General features: G+C 35.2%; 1 protein-coding gene, 1 long non-coding RNA gene and 1 other non-coding gene across 5 annotated transcripts; 1 reads left to right on the top strand and 2 right to left on the bottom strand.

The window, feature by feature from the left end:
- Positions 1-4,043: 4,043 nt before the first annotated feature.
- Positions 4,044-4,150, bottom strand: LOC130734865 (small nucleolar RNA R71). Its single transcript, XR_009018203.1, has one exon. It is a non-coding gene; the product is annotated as a small nucleolar RNA R71 (small nucleolar RNA).
- A 986-nt stretch (positions 4,151-5,136) lies between these two features.
- Positions 5,137-6,144, top strand: LOC130731389 (uncharacterized). The gene has a single exon (XM_057583677.1). The coding sequence runs from the start codon at positions 5,137-5,139 to the stop codon at positions 6,142-6,144; it is 1,008 nt and encodes a 335-aa protein (XP_057439660.1).
- Positions 6,145-15,115: 8,971 nt separating this feature from the next.
- On the bottom strand, positions 15,116-19,515 carry LOC130734306 (uncharacterized). 3 transcript variants are annotated; one of them, XR_009017901.1, is made up of 3 exons: positions 19,110-19,515; positions 17,664-17,967; positions 15,116-15,884 (listed from the first exon to the last, which is right to left on the bottom strand). It is a non-coding gene; the product is annotated as an uncharacterized LOC130734306 (long non-coding RNA). The 3 variants fall into 3 exon arrangements; XR_009017899.1 differs by having other exon boundaries at positions 17,669-17,967; XR_009017900.1 differs by lacking the exon at positions 15,116-15,884 and adding an exon at positions 16,055-17,054 and having other exon boundaries at positions 17,669-17,967.
- Positions 19,516-24,174: the final 4,659 nt, after the last annotated feature.

Raw genomic sequence — 24,174 nt, 5'->3', positions numbered from 1 at the left:
ATTAGGCGACTCTTAGTAGCAGACCGAAATGGCAGGCCTTCGGGTTTTATGCTGATCTGGCTACCTTTGTGTGGTGTAAGAGGCACGCGAGCGGAAATGGTCCCACCGTTGCTGGTGCTAGGATTGACTCGTTGATGTCCATCTTTTTCCGGAATGCATATTGGTTAACTGGGTTAACCGGCATCTGCATTTCATGCAACATGCATACTGACTTAGTTGCTGAGTGTGATTGATAATTGTTAACCCTATTTGGAGCATGCTATTTGTTATTACTGTCGTTACATTCATTATGGAATATACAACCCTAGGATGCTATCTCTAGCTATAAGCCTAAGTGGCTAATCTCTTATCTGTATCTATTGGAAGTATTATTTACATAATTCTTTGGAGTTGACCCTCGCGTCTTCTGTGTGTGCTTTGGCGGACTACGCCCTTTGTCAGATGTCCATGGCGGACTGATTCACGATGGTTCACCCTTCGGGGGGAACTAGGGTTGAGATGCTGGAACAGGAGCGCATCGCGGTTGCGAGAGGAGGACGGATGGTGTACATAGACTTGGTCGTTCTGGATTCAGATTCAAACGACGATCATGCTAGCATGTAGGTTTTAGTGCTGGTGTGAACTCCTCGAGATAGGATTAGTGTAGGAGTAGAGTCTTAGCTCTGAACATCATTTGTTTCTTTGGGGACAGGGTAGTTTCCCGCCTATAGCTTTTTGTGAGGTTCCTCTACGGGGATCACAGAGAGTTTGTTGGACTTAGGAGGTCTTGTTTTAGGCCGATTGGGCTAACTCATTCTCGTTTTTGAGGTTTGTGTTGCGGACACTTCACCTTTACTTTAGTCTGTATATATTGCCTACGGGCGTTACACTTTTATACTTTCCGTCACTGGAGGTTACTCGTGACGAGGTTGCTACTTACAGCGGGGGCTGTAATTATTATTGTATATTAGTTCTGTTATCTTTCGTTTTAGAGTTTTATTTCTTTCAGTCTTGCTTATATTATCGACGAAAAAAAATATTCACGTTTTTCCGCTTTAAGTTTCTTTTTGGCTACTAAAGTGACGTCACCGAAAACGGGGTGTTACAACAATGCTTCCCAATCAGCTAATAGTTCCCAAAAAACTTCCTCGCAAAACAGCTTAAAACGTAATCTTAAGAATGTACCTCATTAAAACCTTACTAGAAAAAACTTATTGGGATAAAAACCTAGCAAGAAAAAAGAGTACAACACCCTTACGAAAACCAATTTTGCATTCCTAACACAATGCCATATCCAACAATCACCTACATATATTTAATTTTTTAATCAACTTATTTTTCATTTAATTAACTATAATGTAAAAAATAGTCTAATGGTATAGTTAATTGTTTGTGTAAAACTTACCCACAAGTTATTTACGTGTATAAGATTATTAGACTTAAAAATCATTATAGGAAATAAAGCAAAATAGATAATGATACATCTAAGGTTAAAAAAACCATTAAATTCGTCTATACTTGCAATTATATTTATACTATAATTTAAAAATGTATAAATAAGTTTTTAAGATAATCTATATTTGATATAATGTATTGAAGAGTTAATGAAAAATTATTTTATATATCTTAAATGAAAATAAATAAAATTGGCTTGACAGTGTATATTAGTCATTTCATACTAAAAGCCAACTACCTAGTCTTTTGATTTACACTTAATATTATTTAGGCTTAAAAGCATTTGTTACCCCTGATGTTTCATGTTTGTGCAAAAGACACACCCCATCTATTTTTGTTTATGTTTGTACCCTCAATGATACTGAAAAGTGTAATGACTACCCCTCCGTCAGTTTGACGTTAGAAAACTAAACTAACGGAAGGGCTGATGTTGACCCGAGGATATAAGAGTATTTTTTAGGGTCTTTTATTTTATTTTTAATTTATTTTATGAGTTTTAATTAGTTTTTATAGTATTTTTATTTAATTTTCGTATTTTTAATTATTTTAGGATTTTTGGAGTTTTTATTACGATTTGGTAGATTTTAGTAATTTTTATCTATCATTAATTAGTACTTTTTAAATGATAGATTTAGTTAGGATTTAGGTTGTTTATTTTTTATTATTATTTTTCTAAGATTTTATTTTAATTTATTTATTTTAATTTTATTTAGGATTTTCGGAATAAAGAGAAAAGAGAAAATCAGAATAAGAGAGCCGATCCGGTGCTGCTGGTCCAGGGGAGCTCCCATGCATATGCATGAGATCAATGGCTCCTGTTTCTCTTTCGTCCACGTGGCACAATCATGACCAAGGTCCACTATAAGGCTGTGCGTTGCATACCACTGGATTTCACACTTTAAGTTCCGCACCAGTTGCGTGCTGACACATGGCAGAAGCATTAGATGCCTTTTTGGCTTATTTGAGAGGAAGATCACATGATTGAATGGAAACGGAAAAAGGGAACCTGATTGAAATTGCAAAGATAATTTATATTATTATAATATATAATATATTAGGTTTTGGTTAGTTTATGAAGAGGGGATATAAAATAGAGGTAAAACGGCAGTAGGAGGGGACACAGAAGGAGAGGAAAAACGGCATTGAGGAGAAGAAGCTTCTTCAATTATCCTTCGATTTGATAAGTTCTTTTTCTACTTCTGTGTAATTTTCATGGTCATGCTTGGCTAAACCTCTTTTAGTACTTGGGTTGTGGAACCTTTTTAGGATTATGTTTTGATTCAAATCTTTGTTTCATATGAATTTTATTTATTAATCTACGTAGTTGTTTCAATTTATCTTGATTATACTTGAATGCATGCGAGTAATTTACTGATTCTTATGAGAACGGAAGTTGATTAGGAATTAGAGAAACAAGGAAACAATTAGATTAGGCGTTCCCTACTGCTTGATTCAAGAGTAGAACCTAATTGCGTTGGCTAGTTTAAATAGAACTTAATCTTCAATTCCCTGGTCTAGGTGCTCGTAAAACAGACTTAGTAATTGAATTGAAAGTCTAGGGCGTGTGAGTTATCAACATCTTAAAACATAGGTTAAATCGTCGTAGAGGAGTTTATTAAATTCATATGAACATTGTTAGAATAAAGGCATAAGCCGAATAGGTGAAACAGGACCCAAGTACTATCTTTCTCATCTGATTTCATAAACTATTTGATTTTCGCTTTTACTTTTTATTAGTGATTGTTACAATCTTTAAAATCCTTAAAATTGGTTTTTATTTTCATAATCTAAATACTAGAAGTTAATATAATTAGTATTGAATCACAATCCTCGAGGGATCGATAATTTATTACTACGGGCAACTTTGTACACTTGCAAAGGAGGTACAGTTGCCGGGGATTGTCTTTCCAATACTAGTTTTAATTAATCTCTTTTGTCTAGATTTTTTGTCTTTCAATTTTTTTTTTTTTTTGTTATTTCATCTTTATCGAACGGGTGCTTCTAATTAGTGTGTTCAGTGTATGCGAGGTACAGTTGATCCAGAGGCATTGCTTTTTGATCCAGAAATCGACCGCACCTTTCATTACCGGTTAGCACAACAAAGAAGAGCCCTTGCATCTGCAATGACAGCTGAAACGAATGCTGAATTGGAAGCGCGACTTCGAGCGGAGTTCGCAAGGACTCAAGAGGAACAGGTGCAGGAAGCCGTGCGCCGAATCCAGCAAGAAAGAGAGCTAGAGGAGGCCAACCGCCCCCTCAGGGATCTGAATGAACCTGTCATGAGTTATGATTACCCAGGAAGTATAGCCCCTCAGAATGTCGAGGCTCAGAACTTTGAACTCAGACCTGCACTCATCAACCTGATCAGTCAACATCAATATGGAGGATCTGCCAGTGAAGATGCCCATGCTCACCTCGAGCGGTTCATCAGGAACTGCAGTACTACACGTCTTCCCAATACCGAGCTTGTCCGTTTGCAACTCTTTCCTTTTTCATTAAGGGACACAGCTGAGGAGTGGCTCAACTCCCAACCTCAAGGCAGCATAACAACTTGGGAAGATTTAGCTAAGAAATTCATTAAAAAGTTCTTCCCTCGTACCTTGCTGAGGAAGCTGAAGAACGACATCCTGGTTTTTAAACAGGAAGATACTGAGAATCTCCATGAAGCTCTAGAGAGGTTCAAGAAACTGTTAAGGAAGTGCCCTCAGCACAACCTCACATTGGGAGCACAGGTGGAGAGGTTTTATGACGGCTTGACTGATTCTGCCAGATCAAACTTGGAAGCAGCAGCTAGTGCCGAATTTGATGCTCTTTCAGCTCAAGCAGGTTGGGACTTAATCAATAAAATGGCTGAAAGTGCAGTGAACTCTACCAATGACCGCCAAAACAGAAGGGGTGTACTGGAAATAGAAGCGTATGATAGGATGGTTGCTTCAAACAAGCAATTATCTCAACAAATGACAGCTAACGTTGCAGGCAGCCAAGATATCTAATGTGGATAGTATCCATTGTGGAACATGCGGTGGCCCTCATGCCAGTGAAGATTGCGGTGCAGATTTTGACAAGGAAGTCAAGGCTTTGGGAAATTCCCAAAATAATCCTTATTCCAACACCTACAATCCGGGGTGGAGGAATCATCCTAACTTTTCCTGGAAGGAACAGAACAACTTCAATCAAGGAGGAAATAATCAGAGGCAATATTCAAATCAAAGATTCTAGTCTCAGAATTCAGGACCTCAACAGAATCAGGATCAAGGCAGTGGCAATGGGAAGAAGAGCTTAGAAGAATTGATGGAGAATTTCATTAACAAAGCAGATACTAGTATCAAAAATCATGAAGCTGCTATAAAAAATTTGGAGACTCAGGTGGGACAGATTGCCAAGCAAATGTCAGAAAGACCCTCAGGTATGTTTCCTTCAGATACTGTCATTAATCCTAAAGAAAATTGCTCTGCCATAACTCTTAGGAGTGGTGCTACCTTGAGTGAGCCTAAACAGAAAATTGTAGAAAACAATAATGTCAATGATGAGTTTGTAGGAGATATTGAACCTTTAGGAGAAAATAAGAAAAAACAGAAAGAAAAAGAAGAGGAAAAGAGAAAAGTAGAATTAGAAAAAAAGTTTACAAAAGTCCCTTTTCCCCCTTTCCCCACTAACATAGCAAAGAGGAGGTTGGAGAAGCAATTCTCCAAGTTTATATCTATGTTCAAAAAGTTGCGTGTAGAGCTCCCATTCTCTGAAGTTCTGGAAAAGATGCCTCAATATGCTAAATTCATGAAGGAGATACTCTCAAAGAAAAGGAGGTTGAGTGAAGAGAATGAGATCGTTGAGCTTACTGAGGAGTGTAGCGCTATTCTACAAAGGAAGCTTCCACCCAAACGAAAGGATCCAGGTAGTTTCACCCTACCTGTTAATTTTGGGGCTTCAAAGCAAGTGAGAGCCTTATGTGATTTAGGGTCAAGCGTCAACTTAATGCCCCTATCAATGTTTGAGCGACTTAATGTTGGAGAACTGAAGCCGACAATGATGATGCTTCAATTAGCGGATCGCTCCATAGTGGCTCCATGGGGAGTTGTTGAAGATGTGCTAGTAAGAGTAGGAGAGCTCGAGTTCCCGGTGGACTTCGTGATAATTGATATGGATGAGGACTCTAAAATACCATTGATTCTGGGAAGACCGTTCCTAGCCACTTCACAAGCGAAAATAAATGTGGGGAAAGGAACAATATCTTTAAGGGTAGCTGATGAGAAGATCAGTTTCAACATATTTGACCTGAAGTCAAAACCAGTTGAGAAGAATGATGTATTTTTGGTGAAAATGATGGAAGAGTGGAGTGATGAGAAGCTGAAGCAGTTCTTCCTTAAAGAAAAAGCTGGAGCATCAAATAAGAAGAAAAAAGAGGACACACAGATCAATCAAACTGAACAAGTCTACTCATTGAGCATGATTGTCAACTCTGAGCAGAAGGAGGAGATCGATTCCAAGCAGAAGGAGGAGATCAACTCAAAGCAAACGGAGGAGAAGGTAAAAGGTGGGTGCTTCCAATGGAAGCCAAAGCGTAAGAAAGAAGAGAAATCTCCTATACCTCTTAATTTAAAATTTAATGATTGTGTGTTAGCTCTTGAGGTTGCATGCAAAAATCTAACTAAGGTGTGTGCTCAATTGAAAGATCCCGAAAGTGCAATGCACTTTGGGATAAACCCTGGATGACATTCTGAGTCCAGGGGAGTCTAGCAAAGACTATAAAATTGCGCTTCTTGGGAGACAACCCATGTGATAGTTTTAGTTTTATTTCGTTGGTTATAATATCATTTTCATTTTGCTTCTTAGTTTTAATCATTAATTTTATTTGGTTTTGTACTGTTAGTTTTATTAAAAAAAAAATTCCTTAGTATGAGTTTTTATGATATTTTGAGTCTTAGTGTGTAGTAGAGTCTCATTCATTGCATAGGTTAGAGAGTTGAAAATTGGTTAAGTTTGGAAAATTCTGGTAAAATAAGGACTTTTAGTGGCGCCTCTGTCCACTCTATAGCAGCGAAACAATGAAACCGCTGCATTAGCTTGGAAAAGAAAAAAAAGGGCTTACTGGAATTTGCAGCGCCAGATATGGCGCGGTTGCGCCGTTTTTTCCCAGCGCAAGTCTATTGCTGCAGTTCTACTGATTCCGCTGCTTTAGTCCCTGTTTTAAAAAAAAAACGTAATTTTCTGTTTTTTTTAAAAAAAAAATTCCAGAAAAAAAAGAGAAAAATATTTAAAAATTCAAAAAAAACAAAAATCAGTTTTTTTTAATCATAATTTTTTTTTTTTTACATTATGTGAGATGCAATTATCTATGGTATTTTTGATGTGTTTGTTCATGTTGCAAGGACTAAAGTGCTTACGTTGAAAAAGTTTGAACAAGGTTGGAGACCCCATTTGTTGATGAAGTCCTGGTACTATCAAATGTTGCATCTACATGGAACAAACAGGGAAGTAATTCATAAACCACGTTCCTCCTATTTTGCATGTTCACTTTTTGCTAGTAGCAGTATGTATTTCGTTTTTTTTATGAGTCTGTTTACCCTTATATTCATGTGTTGTGCACCATGTTACTTGCATATCTTAAGCGGTTTCACCTTAAATTTAGATGCTTGTTTTGTTTGTGAAAATTGATGAAAATAAGTTATTTGGGTGATTCACATGTGGGGAACTGTGTGTGTTAAGAGAATGAGAGCTGGATAGCTTTGGGAACCTGAGTTGAGTTGCTTGGTAACACTGTTTCGAGTTCTGATTATGGGTACACTTACCCTTTTGTTTCTGAGTGTTGAGTGAATATTCTGACATACTTGTACCTGCTTGAACCTGTCTTGATTTGCATCTCGGTTGAATATGTGCAGTTTTGTGATTCAGAGAGAGACTTATAGGAATTTTTGTTGGCTTTCAGAATTTGCTTTCATATTTCCCTTAGTGGCCCCTTTGAGCCTTAATTATTATTTATTTGGTGTCTTGCTTTGGTGATTTGTTTGGTTGTTAAGTGATCTTAGTTACTTAAAAATTGGAAAGAGCTTAAAAAGTGCAGGCTTCTATTCTCTCAAAAAAAGAAAAAAAAAATGAAAAGAAAAAATGTAAAATTTGAGGTATGTGCCTCGGAACAAAGGGAAAGAAAAAAATATGAAATAAGTGAGTAAGGTTATGGGGGTGGTCATCCCACTTTCTATATTCCCCAATCACTTCATTACTTTGTTCCAAATGAAGGGAAAAAAAAAAGGAATAAGAGGGAGAGCCTAAATGTGTTGAATCTATTTCTCCTTTGTGCATCATGAAAAAAGATCACTTAACCAACATTGGGTAGCCCTTTGAGTTGTCAATTCTTTCAATTCCTTACCTACATTGCACCCTTAGCCACGTTACAACCTGATGAGGTCTCTCCTAATTGCTTTACTGTCTTATTTGATTTTGAGTTGAAAGATAGCCATGTTTGATGCATTGTACTAGTTTGTTCATGAGCTGAGAGATATGTGAGCTTATTTGTGTACGGACTCTTAACTCTGTTTTCCCAGCTGCTTGTAATTCTCACTTACTGAAGTTTATTCACTTTCTTATCTTAGCACTTGCATAAACTACTGTGATGAACCCTAGGTTTTTAAACTGAAAATTTGGCATCTGATTTAGGGGTGATTAGTTCTGTGCTTGAGGACAAGCTACTTGAGTTTACGCTTGAGGACAAGTTGTCGTTGAGTATAGTGGTGTGTTGACCCGAGGATATAAGAGTATTTTTTAGGGTCTTTTATTTTATTTTTAATTTATTTTATGAGTTTTAATTAGTTTTTATAGTATTTTTATTTAATTTTCGTATTTTTAATTATTTTAGGATTTTAGGAGTTTTTATTACGATTTGGTAGATTTTAGTAATTTTTATCTATCATTAATTAGTACTTTTTAAATGATAGATTTAGTTAGGATTTAGGTTGTTTATTTTTTATTATTATTTTTCTAAGATTTTATTTTAATTTATTTATTTTAATTTTATTTAGGATTTTCGGAATAAAGAGAAAAGAGAAAATCAGAATAAGAGAGCCGATCCGGTGCTGCTGGTCCAGGGGAGCTCCCATGCACATGCATGAGATCAATGGCTCCTGTTTCTCTTTCGTCCACGTGGCACAATCATGACCAAGGTCCACTATAAGGCTGTGGGTTGCATAACACTGGATTTCACACTTTAAGTTCCGCACCAGTTGCGTGCTGACACATGGCAGAAGCATTAGATGCCTTTTTGGCTTATTTGAGAGGAAGATCACATGATTGAATGGAAACGGAAAAACAGAACCTGATTGAAATTGGAAAGATAATTTATATTATTATAATATATAATATATTAGGTTTTGGTTAGTTTATGAAGAGGGGATATAAAATAGAGGAAAAACGGCAGTAGGAGGGGACACAGAAGGAGAGGAAAAACGGCATTGAGGAGAAGAAGCTTCTTCAATTATCCTTCGATTTGATAAGTTCTTTTTCTACTTCTGTGTAATTTTCATGGTCATGCTTGGCTAAACCTCTTTTAGTACTTGGGTTGTGGAACCTTTTTAGGATTATGTTTTGATTCAAATCTTTGTTTCATATGAATTTTATTTATTAATCTACGTAGTTGTTTCAATTTATCTTGATTATACTTGAATGCATGCGAGTAATTTACTGATTCTTATGAGAACGGAAGTTGATTAGGAATTAGAGAAATAAGGAAACAATTAGATTAGGCGTTCCCTACTGCTTGATTCAAGAGTAGAACCTAATTGCGTTGGCTAGTTTAAATAGAACTTAATCTTCAATTCCCAGGTCTAGGTGCTCGTAAAACAGACTTAGTAATTGAATTGAAAGTCTAGGGCGTGTGAGTTATCAACATCTTAGAACATAGGTTAAATCGCCGTAGAGGAGTTTATTAAATTCATATGAACATTGTTAGAATAAAGGCATAAGCCGAATAGGTGAAACAGGACCCAAGTACTATCTTTCTCATCTGATTTCATAAACTATTTGATTTTCGCTTTTACTTTTTATTAGTGATTGTTACAATCTTTAAAATCCTTAAAATTGGTTTTTATTTTCATAATCTAAATACGAGAAGTTAATATAATTAGTATTGAATCACAATCCTCGAGGGATCGATAATTTATTACTACGACAACTTTGTACACTTGCAAAGGAGCTATCAGCTGACGCGACTTTTCATTTTTTTTTTTTTGACATGCCACATGGATAATAATATCAACATTATCAAAATTCAGAAATGGAAAAAGGGGTGGGGAGGATTCGAACTCAGGTCGAATCCTCCCCACCCCTTTTTCCATTTCTGAATTTTGATAATGTTGTTAATATTATCGACGTGGCATGTCAAAAAAAAAAGGATAAGTCACGTCAGCCCCTTCGTTAATTTTCTAACGTCAAACTGAAGGAGGGGTGCTCGCTACACTTTTCAGTATTATTGAGGGTACAAACATGAACAAAAATAGATGGGGGATATCTTTTGCACAAACATGAAACATTAGGGGCAACAAATGCTTTTAAGCCTATTATTTATTAGATGTGAGCATACGTTTATACCGAAAGACTTCTCTCTTCTAGATATAAATTTATCATAAGAATGATCTTCTTATGGGAGAATGATGCGGTTAAATCAGGATCGTTAGATTGAATAATAAGTGTTCAAGAGTAAGACATTAGGTCCTATTACGTTTTTAGAAAGTTAGAAGACATTTTTAGTTATCTTGTGACATTAATTATCTTTTAATCATAACTCTTCATGATCAAATTTAACGATCATGATTTATTCCTAATATTTTCATTTCAAAGAATATTTTTCATATCACCTTCAATGATTTACATATTTTTTTTTCTAAAGTAAACATTCTATTGGAAATAATAAAAAGCCATGAGAAAAATCTTCATACAAGATAGGGAATACCGAACAGCCCATGATACATATTTTATGAGTGTACGGATCGATCGAAGTAATACAAAAGATTATCGAATCCACAGAAATTGTGTGCCGAACCAAATTGCAAGAAGAAGTAGTTTTGGGTTTAAGGAGACTATCCTTTTCGAGGCTAAGGTATTCCCAACGAAGATTTTATATATATATATATATATATATATATATATATATATATATATATATAATCATCAATATCAATATATATTAGAAAAGAACAACTTCTAGCATGACGTGTCACTCTCACAGGCCAAGTTAGTGACGTGTCGCTCCCAGATTAATTCTCACCTAATATTTTACATGTAAGCTCTTTCTCCTTGGCCCCACTTGCCACATGTGCCCTGATTTTTCCTTACCTTATTTCTCCTTAATAAAAAAAATACATTTTTAAATTTTAGATTTGATTAGGATTTAGGTTTTTTATTTCTTGATTTTATCTTAATTTATTTTTGATTTATTTTTAGAGTATTAATTAATTTTTATGGTATTTTTATTGAATTTTCGGATTTTTAATTAATTCCGGATTTTATGAGTTTTTATTGTGATTTGCTAGATTTTGATAGTTTTTATCTATATTTATTTAGTACATTTTTAAATTTTAGATTTGATTATGATTTATGTTGTTTATTTCTGGATTTTATCTTAATTTATATTATTATTTATTTTTAGAGTATTAATTAATTTTTATGGTATTTTTATTGAATTTTCGGATTTTTAATTAATTCCGAATTTTATGAGTTTTTATTGTGATTTGCTAGATTTTGATAGTTTTTATCTATATTTATTTAGTACATTTTTAAATTTTAGATTTGATTAGGATTTATGTTGTTTATTTCATGATTTTATCTTAATATAAAATCTGTGATAAGTGATTTAAATCAATAATACATCACATCACCAAAAACCCTCTTAAAACTCTGCCTATCTCCACCATCTCCTCCATGGAATTCATCTCCTCCATGCAATTCTCATCCCATCTCTCCACTGAACGGAACCACCCCCACAAAATCGTCTCATCTCTCCACGGAACCACTTTGCCATCGACTTGCAATCGCATCCCTCCGATTTGCTGCCTTAGACTGATTGGGAAGGTTGCAGATGGAGGTTTCAAATTATTTTCTTCCTTTGCTTGCATAATATGTTATGGTTTTTTTCAATTTTATTTTACTTTACCTTTAACTTTCATTCACTCATGTTTGACTTCAAGGTCAATTTCGTTCATCACTTGCCATGCTAATTTCAAATTCTTTTCTTCAGGTTTTTTTTTATAGATATTCCACCAAAAGAGATTCTTTGGAAGCCATGGATAGTGAGTCCATTTTATATTCTATATGAAATTTTGCAATATTTTGATTTATTTTTTATTTTTTCTGATTCTCCTTTGTATGTGAGTCTATTTTATTCGTTTTTCTTAATTTGCATCTAAAATTTGTGTCCTATGTTATATGAGGTGAAACATTGATCTGTGTATGTTTTGATTAACCTAATCATTGTCAGTGAAGTTGATTGAGGGAGTGAAAGAATTGAGAGGAGAGAAAGGAGAAGTTGTAGATTTTTTTCCTTGCAACTTTTTTATTTAGTAATTTTTTCTTTTTGCCTGCTTCTTGCACCGAGGAAATTAATTATTATTGTTGGTGCTTGCCGTTACAACTACAGAACTACATATCATGGATGAGATTTTACTGCTTATCTTTGTTCGCTCAAGCTATACTATTGAGGTTACGCTTTTAAAACTGGTGCTATCCTTTCTAATATGCTAAACGCCTAAACCAATGTTCTAACAATAAATTGATTTCCTTGGCTTCCCTGGAAACATTTGACATGAATTTATCCGTAGGTACAGAACGGCAATGAGGTGCATACCTCTTTCTGACTACACTCTCTGATTCTCAGCTAGCTGACGATGAAACATGATTGATGACTCAAGATCTTATCTTGCTCTCATTTCAAGTAAGCCACGAAACATGTGAGACTAGTACTCATGGAGGTTTTTCTCAGTCCATTATATGTATATATTCACCAGATAAGAGATAGAGATGTGTGTTTGGTGTTGCACTACTTTGATGCATATATATATTCACCATATAAGAGATAGAGATGTGTGTTTGGTGTTGCACTACTGTGATGCATATATAGTTTTACTGACTTAGTTCATCAATTCTACATCTATCTATCATCATTACATATATTAAAAGTCACTTTTCGAAGGCAATATTAGATTTTATAATTAATCATGGTTCTACTATGGTTCAATTAATCAAACTTTAGTGTGATTGGAAGTCTTGTTTGCATGAGTGTGTAATTATCACATTACGATTTAGTATCAGCATATGTTTTTGATTTGGTTATTGTACTTTCAACAACAGTGCTACATAAATAAAATAGTTGTTTTAGCTGTTCAACAAATATAATGGGTCTAAAATTTCTAGGGGGGTTTTCTTCCATTCATCTTCTTTTGTAGCATGTGATTAGTTTCCCCTTACAAATAGATCTGATTGGTTATGGAAACCACTGGAAGGCCATAGCCAAAAAGTGGCTTCAATTCATTCTTTGGCTTTCAGATCTGTCTGCAAATTTGATTGCTATTTTTGCACTATCATAGATAGATTGATGTTGCACATATTGCTATTATGTTTGGTGGTCTTTAGTCTATCCTACTCTAACATGTCTATCAATCTCATTTCATGAGTTCTTGATTTTCGGTAACGTAGAATGCAGATACGGCTGGAAGCTGCTGATTTGGAAGCAAGTTTCATTTGAATTAGCATGAGTTCATATTAATTCATGTTAAAGTTGGACAACAATCAGGAATAGCACCTAGGATTGCTGCTGATTTGGAAGCAAGTTTCATTTGATTTTTTAATTAAATAAATATTTTAATGATTTAAATTCAAAATGTGATACCTTCTTACTTTATGAAGTGCTTTTTTATGCCAAAGAACAGACTCTGATTGCAGTGAAAACAAAATTTGCATATGATGTTAGGTATTGTGTTGAATTTGTGAGTGTGTTTGTGGATAATTTATAAGAAAAGCGGTGGTGATAGTGAGGTAGAGAAATCTGAGAGAGATTTTGATGTAAATGGAGATTTTTCTTTCTTATGAGATTGGACTTTTAATCCTTATCTACACCATTCGAAATTTCCATTATTAATACTATTATTTTCGACACTTATGTCACTGACAAATAATAATTAGGTTCTGATGAAATGTATATTCTTTGTAATGGAGAATTAAGTAGTTGTTTTTAAGAGTCTTTTATATATAATTCAGATGTAAACAGTATGCACTCAGCTATCACTTGAGCACTAGAGCAAGTAAAGGGAGCATACTACGACTGCTTTACTATTATGAATTTTTTTATCGCAGAAATGCTCCGGTAAGTACAACAAGCTCAAAAGCAGAATAACATGATGAAACTACTAGATATTATTAATGAACCAAACCTTTCAGTTCCAAACTGTCAAGACCTTCACTAGAAATTTGTTCTAAAGTACGCCCATTAGTACTACTATAAGAGCAAAGCAACATGCTTCTTATATTGGGAGATAGACAAAAGCAGAGGTTGCCTTAGTAAGCTTTCTCACCTGGATCAACAGAAAAAGCAACTGAAACTCGATCGATGAAAGTTGGAATGGCAAGGTTTACTCTTAAAGTCTTCGGCAGGAGGAGGATATAAGAGATCGACCTTGAAGCAAGCAAGGTATGGTGGGTGTCATCATCTTCATCGATATTACCCACCAGATAGACTTGAGAAAAGACTTTCAGGCATCCTGAGAGTAAGGAGAAGCTGGATCTAAATGTATTAGAAAGAGCCTAAAAGCTTTTATATATAGGAAGAATATTTTACATGAAAATACTTCTACATAAAAATAAATGTTAATAAGATTTCAACGGAACTTTTTTTTGTTACAAGAAAAACATAATATAATATAGTTTGATGTTAATTTTTTACTACATAATAATATAGTCCACTTTAATTTTTTTGTACAAATTATTATAGGAGTTAAATTCTCCTACGGGAAGAAATATATTTTAACAAGAAAGTATCTTCATTAAGTATTAATTAATTTATCAAATACAATAACAAATTTCGCGGTACATTCTTTTTTTTCTAAGATTAAAATGTGTTCTGAATGCTTTATTGGTGATTCTTCATATCTATAATTTGTGTTATTGTCTTTAGGCTCATGAAGAATGTGAAACGACTTCATGTTGATATGGGTCAAACTTAGTTTATTTTATTGTGTAAAAAATGAACTCGCATAATCACATACATAAAGAATCTTTTCTCTTTTTTAATTGTAGATCAAATCAGCTATTGTTTATTAGCCATCATTAAACCACATCCCCTAATATGTTTTGTATAATTTGAGATTTGGTTAACCAATTTTTTTATTAGTTATTCAATTGTACGAAGTTCAATCTATGCAACAAGGGTTTTAATTTAAGACTTTTTATCCACTTTGCTCATCATTTCACACTCTTCTATTTCATCCGTTGTTTATTATATTTTTAATGATCAAGGTATTAATTGACCTATCAAATATAATAGATATATTCCCCGTGCAACGCGCGGGTAAAAAACACTAGTATAATATAAAACTAGAACCCAAAATCTTTACGGGTAATTAAACATTCACCAACTAAATCAACCACCGAAATAAAATATAAGATAACTTTAATATATAATTCAAATTAATAGATAACTGTCCAAACTGAATTTTTTTGGCATATAAGAAAGATAAATTGCGGTTCAAAAAAATGAAAGATAAATTGCACTCTCCTCCTTCAAGATTTGATCCTAGACCTTTTCCTGCTCAACTCATATGTCTCTAAGCTTTTACCACTTGAACTATCAGCTATAATTCCGGACGTCTTTAAAACATGAAATAAAAATCAATAATAAAATGTAATAAAATTTGCAAATCACGTGGCCAAGTAGTCGAAAGAGTGTGACCATGACGAGAATGGTAGTAAATCAGTAGTGAACCGTTGTTTCCCACCATAAAGTGAACCCTTTAAAAACCACCACCCTCTCCACTTCATTTTCCAATTCATTCTATCATTCCATTCACTCACTCACTCGTTTTTCTCATTCACAATCATCATCATCATGACTATGAGAGAATGCCCAAACACAAAGGAATCATCATCATCACCATGTAAATCTTCATCTTCATCCCCAAATAGGTACTTAAGACCAAGAGCACTTGCAAAACTCAGGGACTCCAAGGTCTCTGCAAGAAGGTGGGCCCACCGCATTTCTCTCTCAGAAACACAACAACTCTCACCGTCGTCACCGTCTTCTCCCACAGAATTTGATCAACTGCCACTTAACCAGGATAACGGAATCCCGTGTTTTGCGGTAACCGCTAACCGCCGCCCCAGTTGCCTCGCCAGAAAGAAGCTCTTCGCCGTGACTCCTTTCTTCACCCCAATCAACGGCGACGACACCGCGCAACACTTCTAGATTCTCGTGACACCTGCAGATTTCATCAATTAATGATGGATATATACGAGAATTTCATATATTAATTTTTGTTACGTGGTTCTGAATTTGTAATCAAATTGATTGAAGATCGATGCATAGAGCCCCATAATTTTGTGATTTAATGGAAGCGTGAAAATTACTAGGCCATTTTGGATGTCTCTATTATATTTGGTTTTGTTCTGATGGGAGCAAGCAAGCAATCTGAATCTGAATTATGAATAAAGCACGGGCAAATAAATGTGCCTCTGAGTTAATTCAATTGTAGGATTTATTAAATTTTCTTTTGGGGGGAGATTTGGTGGAAAGGGGTAGTAGGCTTTTAATACTGCGATGCATGTTGTAATCCTAATTAAACCAAATCAAAAGACTATAGAGAATCAAGGATTAAATTGCAGTTGCAGAAAATCATAAACTTATGCGGTTAAACTTGCAGTTATATGATGCAATTGCAAAAACCATGTGAGAGAAATATCTACTACCAAATGGCCCAATGTGGATGGAACATTCAATGATCACGAACTTGACCTTACTCAAATTTTGATTTTTTTTGCTTATCTCAACACTAGTTATTAACGTACTCAAATTATGATGTGCTGTTAATTAACTGTGGTAGAAACCCTTCCCGGGTTGATAATCTGCTTCAATTAGACGATGTGGAAACTGTTAGCACACATATAGAATTCATTTGGGCTGTGGGGATGCGACACAATCGAATATTATTCAACAAACAATTCAACTTGGTCTATCTGCATGTTCCGCACCAGTTGTTTCCTCTCATATGCACAAGTCCGCAGCAGCAAATCAATTTCTGCAATGCTCGTCGCGAACTGATATGGGAGGAGTCAAGGTAAATTTTGTCACAACCTGTCATTGCAGAAGCAATGTGTTTTCGATGGGCAATTTGCAGGTGTCTTGATCTAGGCTTCACAAATATCATGTTTGAAGCAGAGTCCTAGTCATTATAGCCCTTCATGTTTTTGTGTTTGCAGTGCCTTCTGGTGAAGTACATGCAGAAAACTTTCAGGTTCACTTCTTCTTCTGGTTATTCTTCCTGTATTTCAGTGCACGTCTGCTTTTTATGATGATTTCAACTGTCAATCTAATGTGTTATAATCTTTACACATCACACCATGGGAAATTGAGAATGGACAAGTTACGAAACCTAGACAAATTCATAGCATTGTAGTTAAGTTACAAATATGCCTGCATCATAGACAAGTCTACATGTAGAAGTTGAACATTTTGAAATTCACTTGGTCATTGAGCTTGATTGGGTTTTAAGGATCTGGGTCTATAACTCCAAGAGTAGGATTCGCAAGCTCCCCAGCCTATATGTAATCGGTTAGCTGCCAATCTAAGTGAAGTTCCTCCGAGATTCTTCTATTGAAGAGTTGTAACTTTTTTATCTCAATTTTACTAATTATTTCATAATAGAATAAAACAAGTAAAAATTAGGGGAAAAGGAAAGGGTGGAACTAGAACAAAATATTGCATGATAGCAATTAATGCAAGTTTTAGTTTTAACTGCAGTTTCATAAATTTAGTTGTAACTATTCAAAGTTGATGGTGGAGGTTTTCCTAGAGAATTCATTAGTTGTTTCTCCTTGAGGAAGATTATCAATGAAACAGAACAGAATTCCATGACCTCTTTTGGTGTTAAACTATAAAGGAATTAAACCATGCTATGCTAATTAACTCCATGAAAAATTATTTCGCTCAATTGTAAGCCAATTGGGTCTTAAAGCTATTGAAATTTCATTTCATACATTACCTTACCTCTATTGTGATGAATTAGCACCAGGTTCATGTTCTGTGACCAGGCTTTTGATCAGCTTTAAAATCTCTTCACACCCCCACCCCCATTTCTGTGAATTTCTGAGTTTCTTTTTGTCATGTAAAATTAGGACGAACTCAGTACATTAAGATGCCAGCAGAAAATGAGACACATTTTGTGATGATAGCATAGACATAGGCTCTCCAAGGATTCATTGCATTGAACTCTGCTGCAAAAGTAGACACCCCATCACTCCAAACTCTAGTCCTGCTACAAAAGTATCACAATCCCCGGTTTTGACCTGCATCAAACATTACATTCTCTTCATGACTTCCAAACTCTGATGCAGCCTCTCTTCATTTTTTACATGTGAATTTGGGATTAAGATCCAGATTATCAAAATGAAATAAGACTAACAGATATATGGGCAAGAACCAAGATATATCTTATAACATATTTAGACAAGCTTCTCTTTATCTCAATCTAAAAAGCCATTCACATGATCAGCTTCTCGTGTCGAACATTATTTTGGCTTTAGAATTAATGATATAGAAGTGATTTCAAAATATGGACTTTGTTTTTCAGTATAAGTAGATGCAATAAAAGGAGAAATCCTAATACCCAACAGAGTTATATCTATATCATCCTAAATTGTGGCTGCTAGCTAGAGTTATCATTAGGTAGCAAAATATTGTTAGAAGTAGATATAAAACAATTCATGTGTCTTCAGTCTTCACCTAATAGGTTAAGCTTTTGGAATAGTTGGAGAGAAAATTGGGTAATGACAAGAATAAAATTGTAGAAACTTGCTGCTTTTAACACACTAGTAAGTGTAGCCATAATACTTTCCCTCCTTTCTGAAACTATATTCTTTATCAACAAGTTTGAACCTATGAGTATGTATTACAAGGCAGCAATTCGATAAAGATACAAAGAGGGATAAACCATATTAAAAGGAAGGTCAAGGTAAAGAATAGTTTCTTCGCCTGTAACACCTGCAACCGTTCGACCAAATAACTTCTGCAGTGTTTATCTTGTAAAGACCTGAATATTAACATTTTCTATAAGAAAAAAGCCTTTGATCTGCTAAGTCCATGAAAACACTAAGGCCTTTCAGTAGTTAGATGTCACTTAATTTTGAGAGATTGTAGAAGAGATCAAAATAAAATTGCATATAATTAAAGTGAATTACTACTGGACCCTTTTCTACATATCATGTTACATATCTCCCAACTGATATATGGCAATAGTAGTAGTGTTACAATTAAGTGGGTACTTGGTTGGATTATGAGTTACTATTAATGTTTTCCTTAAAAAAACACATATTGTAATAACTCCAAAATTCGAGTTGGTTTAATTGTGTAAAGTCAAGATCTGAGTATATATCATTAGCACTAAACCAAAAATGACACTAATGCAATAAAAGGTTAGGATATTAATTACCTCAAGTATTGCAAAAACTGATAGGTGAAGCAGACATGAAGCGTAGTTCAGTAACTCTGCCAAACCTTTACATTGTTCCTAAAGATAGAAACAGACCAAAACTTGCATATGATGATCATGAGGAAATTTTAACAATCTGAGCAATAAACCAGATATGATTATTTAATACCGACCAAATTCAAAATCATTGACAACATGAAAAATTGTTAAAGGGATCTCACTGGCTTTGTCTCTTCAGTACCCACTATTATTTCATTAACTGAAAGAGGGGAATTAAGTGAGTTCAGGTGGTAAAGGCCTAACAAAATTAAGCTCCATACTCTGACCTGTGGTCAAATAACGAAACTGCTTCTCTCACTGAACCTTCTACTTGAAAGTGCTCGATCACCAATCTCTCCAGCCTCTGAAACACTCTTACCCTGCATCATCATAATCTATTTGATCATAGCTTATATAATTTGATTTGAAAAATGATTCTGAACCACTGAATAGTAGAAACACCCCTAAACACCCCTTTTTCCTGCGGATTTGGCCAAATAATACACTGAACTAACCACCTAAATACACATGACTAACCATAAAGCACAAAACCGTGTAAAGTTGAAATTCCTAAATTAGGGATTTGGCCAAATAATACACTGAACTAACCACTTAAATACACATGACTAACCATAAAGCACATAACCGTGTAAAGTTGAAATTCCTAAATTAGGGATTTGGCCAAATAATACACTGAACTAACCACCTAAATACACATGACTAACCATAAAGCACATAACCGTGTAAAATTGAAATTCCTAAATTAGGGATTTGGCCAAATAATACACTGAACTAACCACCTAAATACACATGACTAACCATAAAGCACAGAACGTGTTCTGTGCTTTATGGTTAGTCATGTGTATTTAGGTGGTTAGTTCAGTGTATTATTTGGCCAAATCCGCAGGAAAAAGGGGTGTTTAGGGGTGTTTTACTGTGTAGTGGTTCATGAATCATTACTGATTTGATTTTGATATGTTCAATGAATTGAATGACTTGTGAGTGAAGAACCAATTACCCTGCTTAAAGGGACAAAAAAACAGAACTGACTCGTAATTTTTTCAGAATTAAAGGTCTATGTAGTGTCAATTTTGGTAGAAAATGTACTTTTATTTTAATTAAAATTTAAAATGAATGTAATAATTCTCCTACATGATATTGTGATTGGTCAGTGTAAAATTGTTTTACACCATCACAATTAAACTCATTTTTTCATGGAAAATATTCAAATCTAATACTGTTTAATTCTTGTCAAATGAAAAACAATAATGATATATTCACAATAAACAAACATGAACAATTGAAATTGAGTAAATGAGGACTATGAAGTTGGGCAAGGAAAAGTCACAAAGCATCACTCCAATCAAAATCATTTCAATAAATCCCATGAGTGACATATCATCATGTTAATTAATCGAAATAGAATCACCAGGTGGTTGGGATACTTGAAAATTGTAGGTTTGATGTGAACGATAAAACCCTGAACCAAACACAACCCACATTTCACAATGAAGAGAAGACTCAGTGAGAGCTTTACCTCGTGTTATTTGTTCGGATTGGTGGTGTTTGTTGTGGCACCGAAAGTCGACAAAGCTAACTATCATGGAGGAGATGAGGTTTAGGGTTCCCACTCTCACGAACTTGTGGAGGAGGTCGTGGAGGTTGTGTGATGAGAATTTCATGGAGGAAATGAGGCTTAGGGTTCCCAATCTCACGAATTCAAACGAAGGAAGATGAAGCAACTAAGGGCCAGCGATTTCAGGGACGCGTTCAACGGCGAAGAGAAAGAAGGGAGTGACACGTGGCTTTCTAGGAGGAGGTGAGCTATAAGTAATGCAACTAGGAATCTTATGGAGAGTTCGATCCTTGCTCAAGATGAACGCTAGCGGTTATTGGAATGACACATGGAAAAAATGCTTGAAGAATCATTCTAGTAGCAGAGTGCACCTAAAATTGACACATGAGCAAGTGACTCTCATAACTCATACTTTTTTCTAATCTGTATTGATAATTGATATTGATTAAAATCCTCTTCATAGGTATTGGCATAAAGCATTTCATTTTTTTCCTTAGAATTCTTGAATTTCAAAAATAGTAAATACTTTGTAAAATATGGAAAAAACTAAAAATAATAAAAATTCAGGAACTAAAGGGGTTTAGCACTTCCTCCCTGTCAGCAAAACTCTGTCTCTGAGTCTTTGGAGTGTTGAAGATTTCGAGTTGTTGGCTTGTGACCGTTTCATTTCCATGTCTCACTCTCACTCTCACGTTGGCTACTTGGTTCCACTGAATCACAATTTGGAGGAAGAGTCTTCGATTCCCAAGCTACCCATCTCAGCCGCAAGCACCTCACTCTTTAAGAAGAATCCTTACATTTTTCACATCAGGGTTTTCACATCGGTTAAGCAATTACCTGATGTAAAAGATGACGCGGTGGCAATATTGAAATTATGGTGAACTTTTATGATAGTTTTCACATCAGTTAGGAATATGTCTGATGTGAAAAGTAATTAGGAAACACTTTTTACAACGGTTGTTAGAATAAGCGATGTGAAAGCTAAATGCGGTGGCATTTTTGAAATTTTAATGAAGTACTTTTTACATCGGTTATAATATAAGCGATGTAAAAAGCCCATCTTTTCTTTAGTTTTCACATCGGTTATAATATAACCGATGTGAAAAGTACTTCATCCATTCACGAAAAAACCTAAGTCCCTCTCTTCTTCTTCGAGAACTCGCTCACAAGTCACAACCATCACCTCTCGTGAGATTCTAACGCCGGAGCTTCCTCCACCGTTTCCCGACCTCCTTCCGCCACGTCAATCACCTCGACCTCTCATTCCTCTCCTCCGACTCCCAGCCCCACCACTCGCCCTCCGAATCCGCCGCGCCTTCCCTCAGTTACCCTCTACGCCCTCCTACCGATTGCTGTGCGTTTGGCTTCGAGAAGCTCGCTCAGGTACAATGGTGTTTTTGCTTCTTTTTTTATCGACGTATATTTGCTTCTTCTCAATTCGATTCTGTTACTGTAATTCAGTTTCCGTTCCTGGGATTCTATTCTTGAGATGTGAATCAAAACCCTAATCTTAAACCCCCTTCGACTCTTCCGTTGGTGGTGGCGCCGTTGGTTTTGTGTTCTTGCTTCGAATCGATTTGTGTTCCAGACTGCTCTTGTTCAGTTTCCGTTCCTGCTTTGAATCGACGCCGCTCCTGCTGTGACTTGCCGCCGCTCTTGCTCTGTGACTCGCCGCCGCTCCTGCTTCGACACTATCAAGGTAATCAATTTGTGTTCCAGACTGCTCTTGTTCAGTTTTGTGAAATTCTTTGGAGGAGACACTTTTAACATTGTGGACATAGCTTTTGGGTCTTTTGTTAAAATTCTTGTGGGTTTAGGAGATGTGTTTGAAGTGAAGATCCTACCAGCTGAGAGTTTCCCTCGCTTGCATACCAAATGCATATTAGTTTGATTCTGAAGTTATTGATTATTTTTCTTCTAAATGGATGATGATAAGTTGGTGACATTGTACATCAATGAAAGTTTTGGTTTAGCTTCATTTAAGTTGGCAGAGAATTGGAAGGCAAATTCAAGAGTTCACCAAGAACATGTTTGTCCTCATTACCTCTGGTTTTGGTTCATTTGAATATGCTTAAATGTCATTTTGGATAGGTTTGATAATATACAAGTTATTTGGTATTTTATCTCGCTGAAAGTCATTATTCTGAAATTTGGTTTGGTTTGATAGTATTTCTCATTTGAAATCTGAAATTTTAGTTTGTCATGTTAGTTATTAAAAGAGATTGCTACAAATATGGTCATGATATGAGATGAAATTAGCTTCTCTATATCATAGTGTTTGTCAATTCTAAGTATCAGAGAAACCATTTTAGAGCCTCCATCTTAAGCTTTGGATTTTGGGAAGTTGGTCCTCAGCTGGATTTAATTTCAACATTTTCTTTGTCTCTTCTCTTTCCTTCGATGATGATACTGACATATGTTTATGAGCAGAAAAGAAGGGTAACTAATTGCTCAAAGCCTATGCCTTTTATAATCTTCCTTTTTCAGAAGGATATGAGAAGGTTGCCCGGGCAAAAGGAAAAGGCACATCTCTGCACTTAGGTGAAGGAAATTTTTATCTGAATGGGGAGGAAAAATTCCTTTCTGATGGTCGGGATTCTGGTGTGGCCTCTATATTGACTACTGCCATAGGGACTTCAAATCCACGTTGATATGTTTGCTGACGATGATGAGCCTGCTAACACTAAGCCATCTACTGATGAAAATAGTACTGTTAGTCAACCATCATCAGATGCCATAAATTCTGGTAAAGAGGGTAAATATACTACCACAACAAATTGACATCTGAATTGGAAATTTTGTTGCTGATTTTTATCTGACAAGTTTTTTATTTGACATGGTTCTACTTTTCTTTCCAGGTGAAGCATTGCAAAATGATTATGTATATGATGAATCTTCTGGGTATGACTCTTCTCTTCCCTCTTCTTTTTTGGAAATAATCTGACAAATGTGACATTAGGTCACCTATATTGCAGTGCCATAAAAAATTAGTTTAGTACTCGATTCTTCTTTCTTTAAATGAATCTTTTTATCAAAATGCTCTGTTGAAAACTTGATCTGACATCAATATAATGGTCCAGGTACTATTACTGCAGCAGTTTGGGCTATTATTGTGATCCAAATTCTGGCCTTTATTGCTCTGCAGAACGGGTCCAAAAACTTTGTTGTACTTGTAACGATGGTGCAAGTAATGGTGGCAACACATCATCTTATGCAATCTAGAATGCATCTATAAGAAGGATCAAACATATCAGGAAATCACCTGACCTTTTTGGCTGTGGCGGTAACAATTCTGATGTTATCATGGAGGAAAATGGTTCTGAAATTATTACAACCAATTCTGATGCCTATAACTTACACGAGGGAAGTAGATTCTAATTTAGAACTTGAGGTAAGGGGTGCTGTTTGTTCAATGAATTTTATTATTAATCAAACTTAGTTTTTGAAAGA

The sequence above is a fragment of the Lotus japonicus genome, chromosome 1 (assembly GCF_012489685.1).
Source record: "Lotus japonicus ecotype B-129 chromosome 1, LjGifu_v1.2".
Lineage (NCBI taxonomy): Eukaryota > Viridiplantae > Streptophyta > Magnoliopsida > Fabales > Fabaceae > Lotus > Lotus japonicus.
This window is presented reverse-complemented; position numbering and strand designations above follow the sequence as displayed.

What these genes read in the sequence shown, in the direction of transcription:
- LOC130731389 (XM_057583677.1), top strand. Translation starts at nt 5,137, where the DNA reads ATGTTCAAAAAGTTGCGTGTAGAGCTCCCATTCTCTGAAGTTCTGGAA.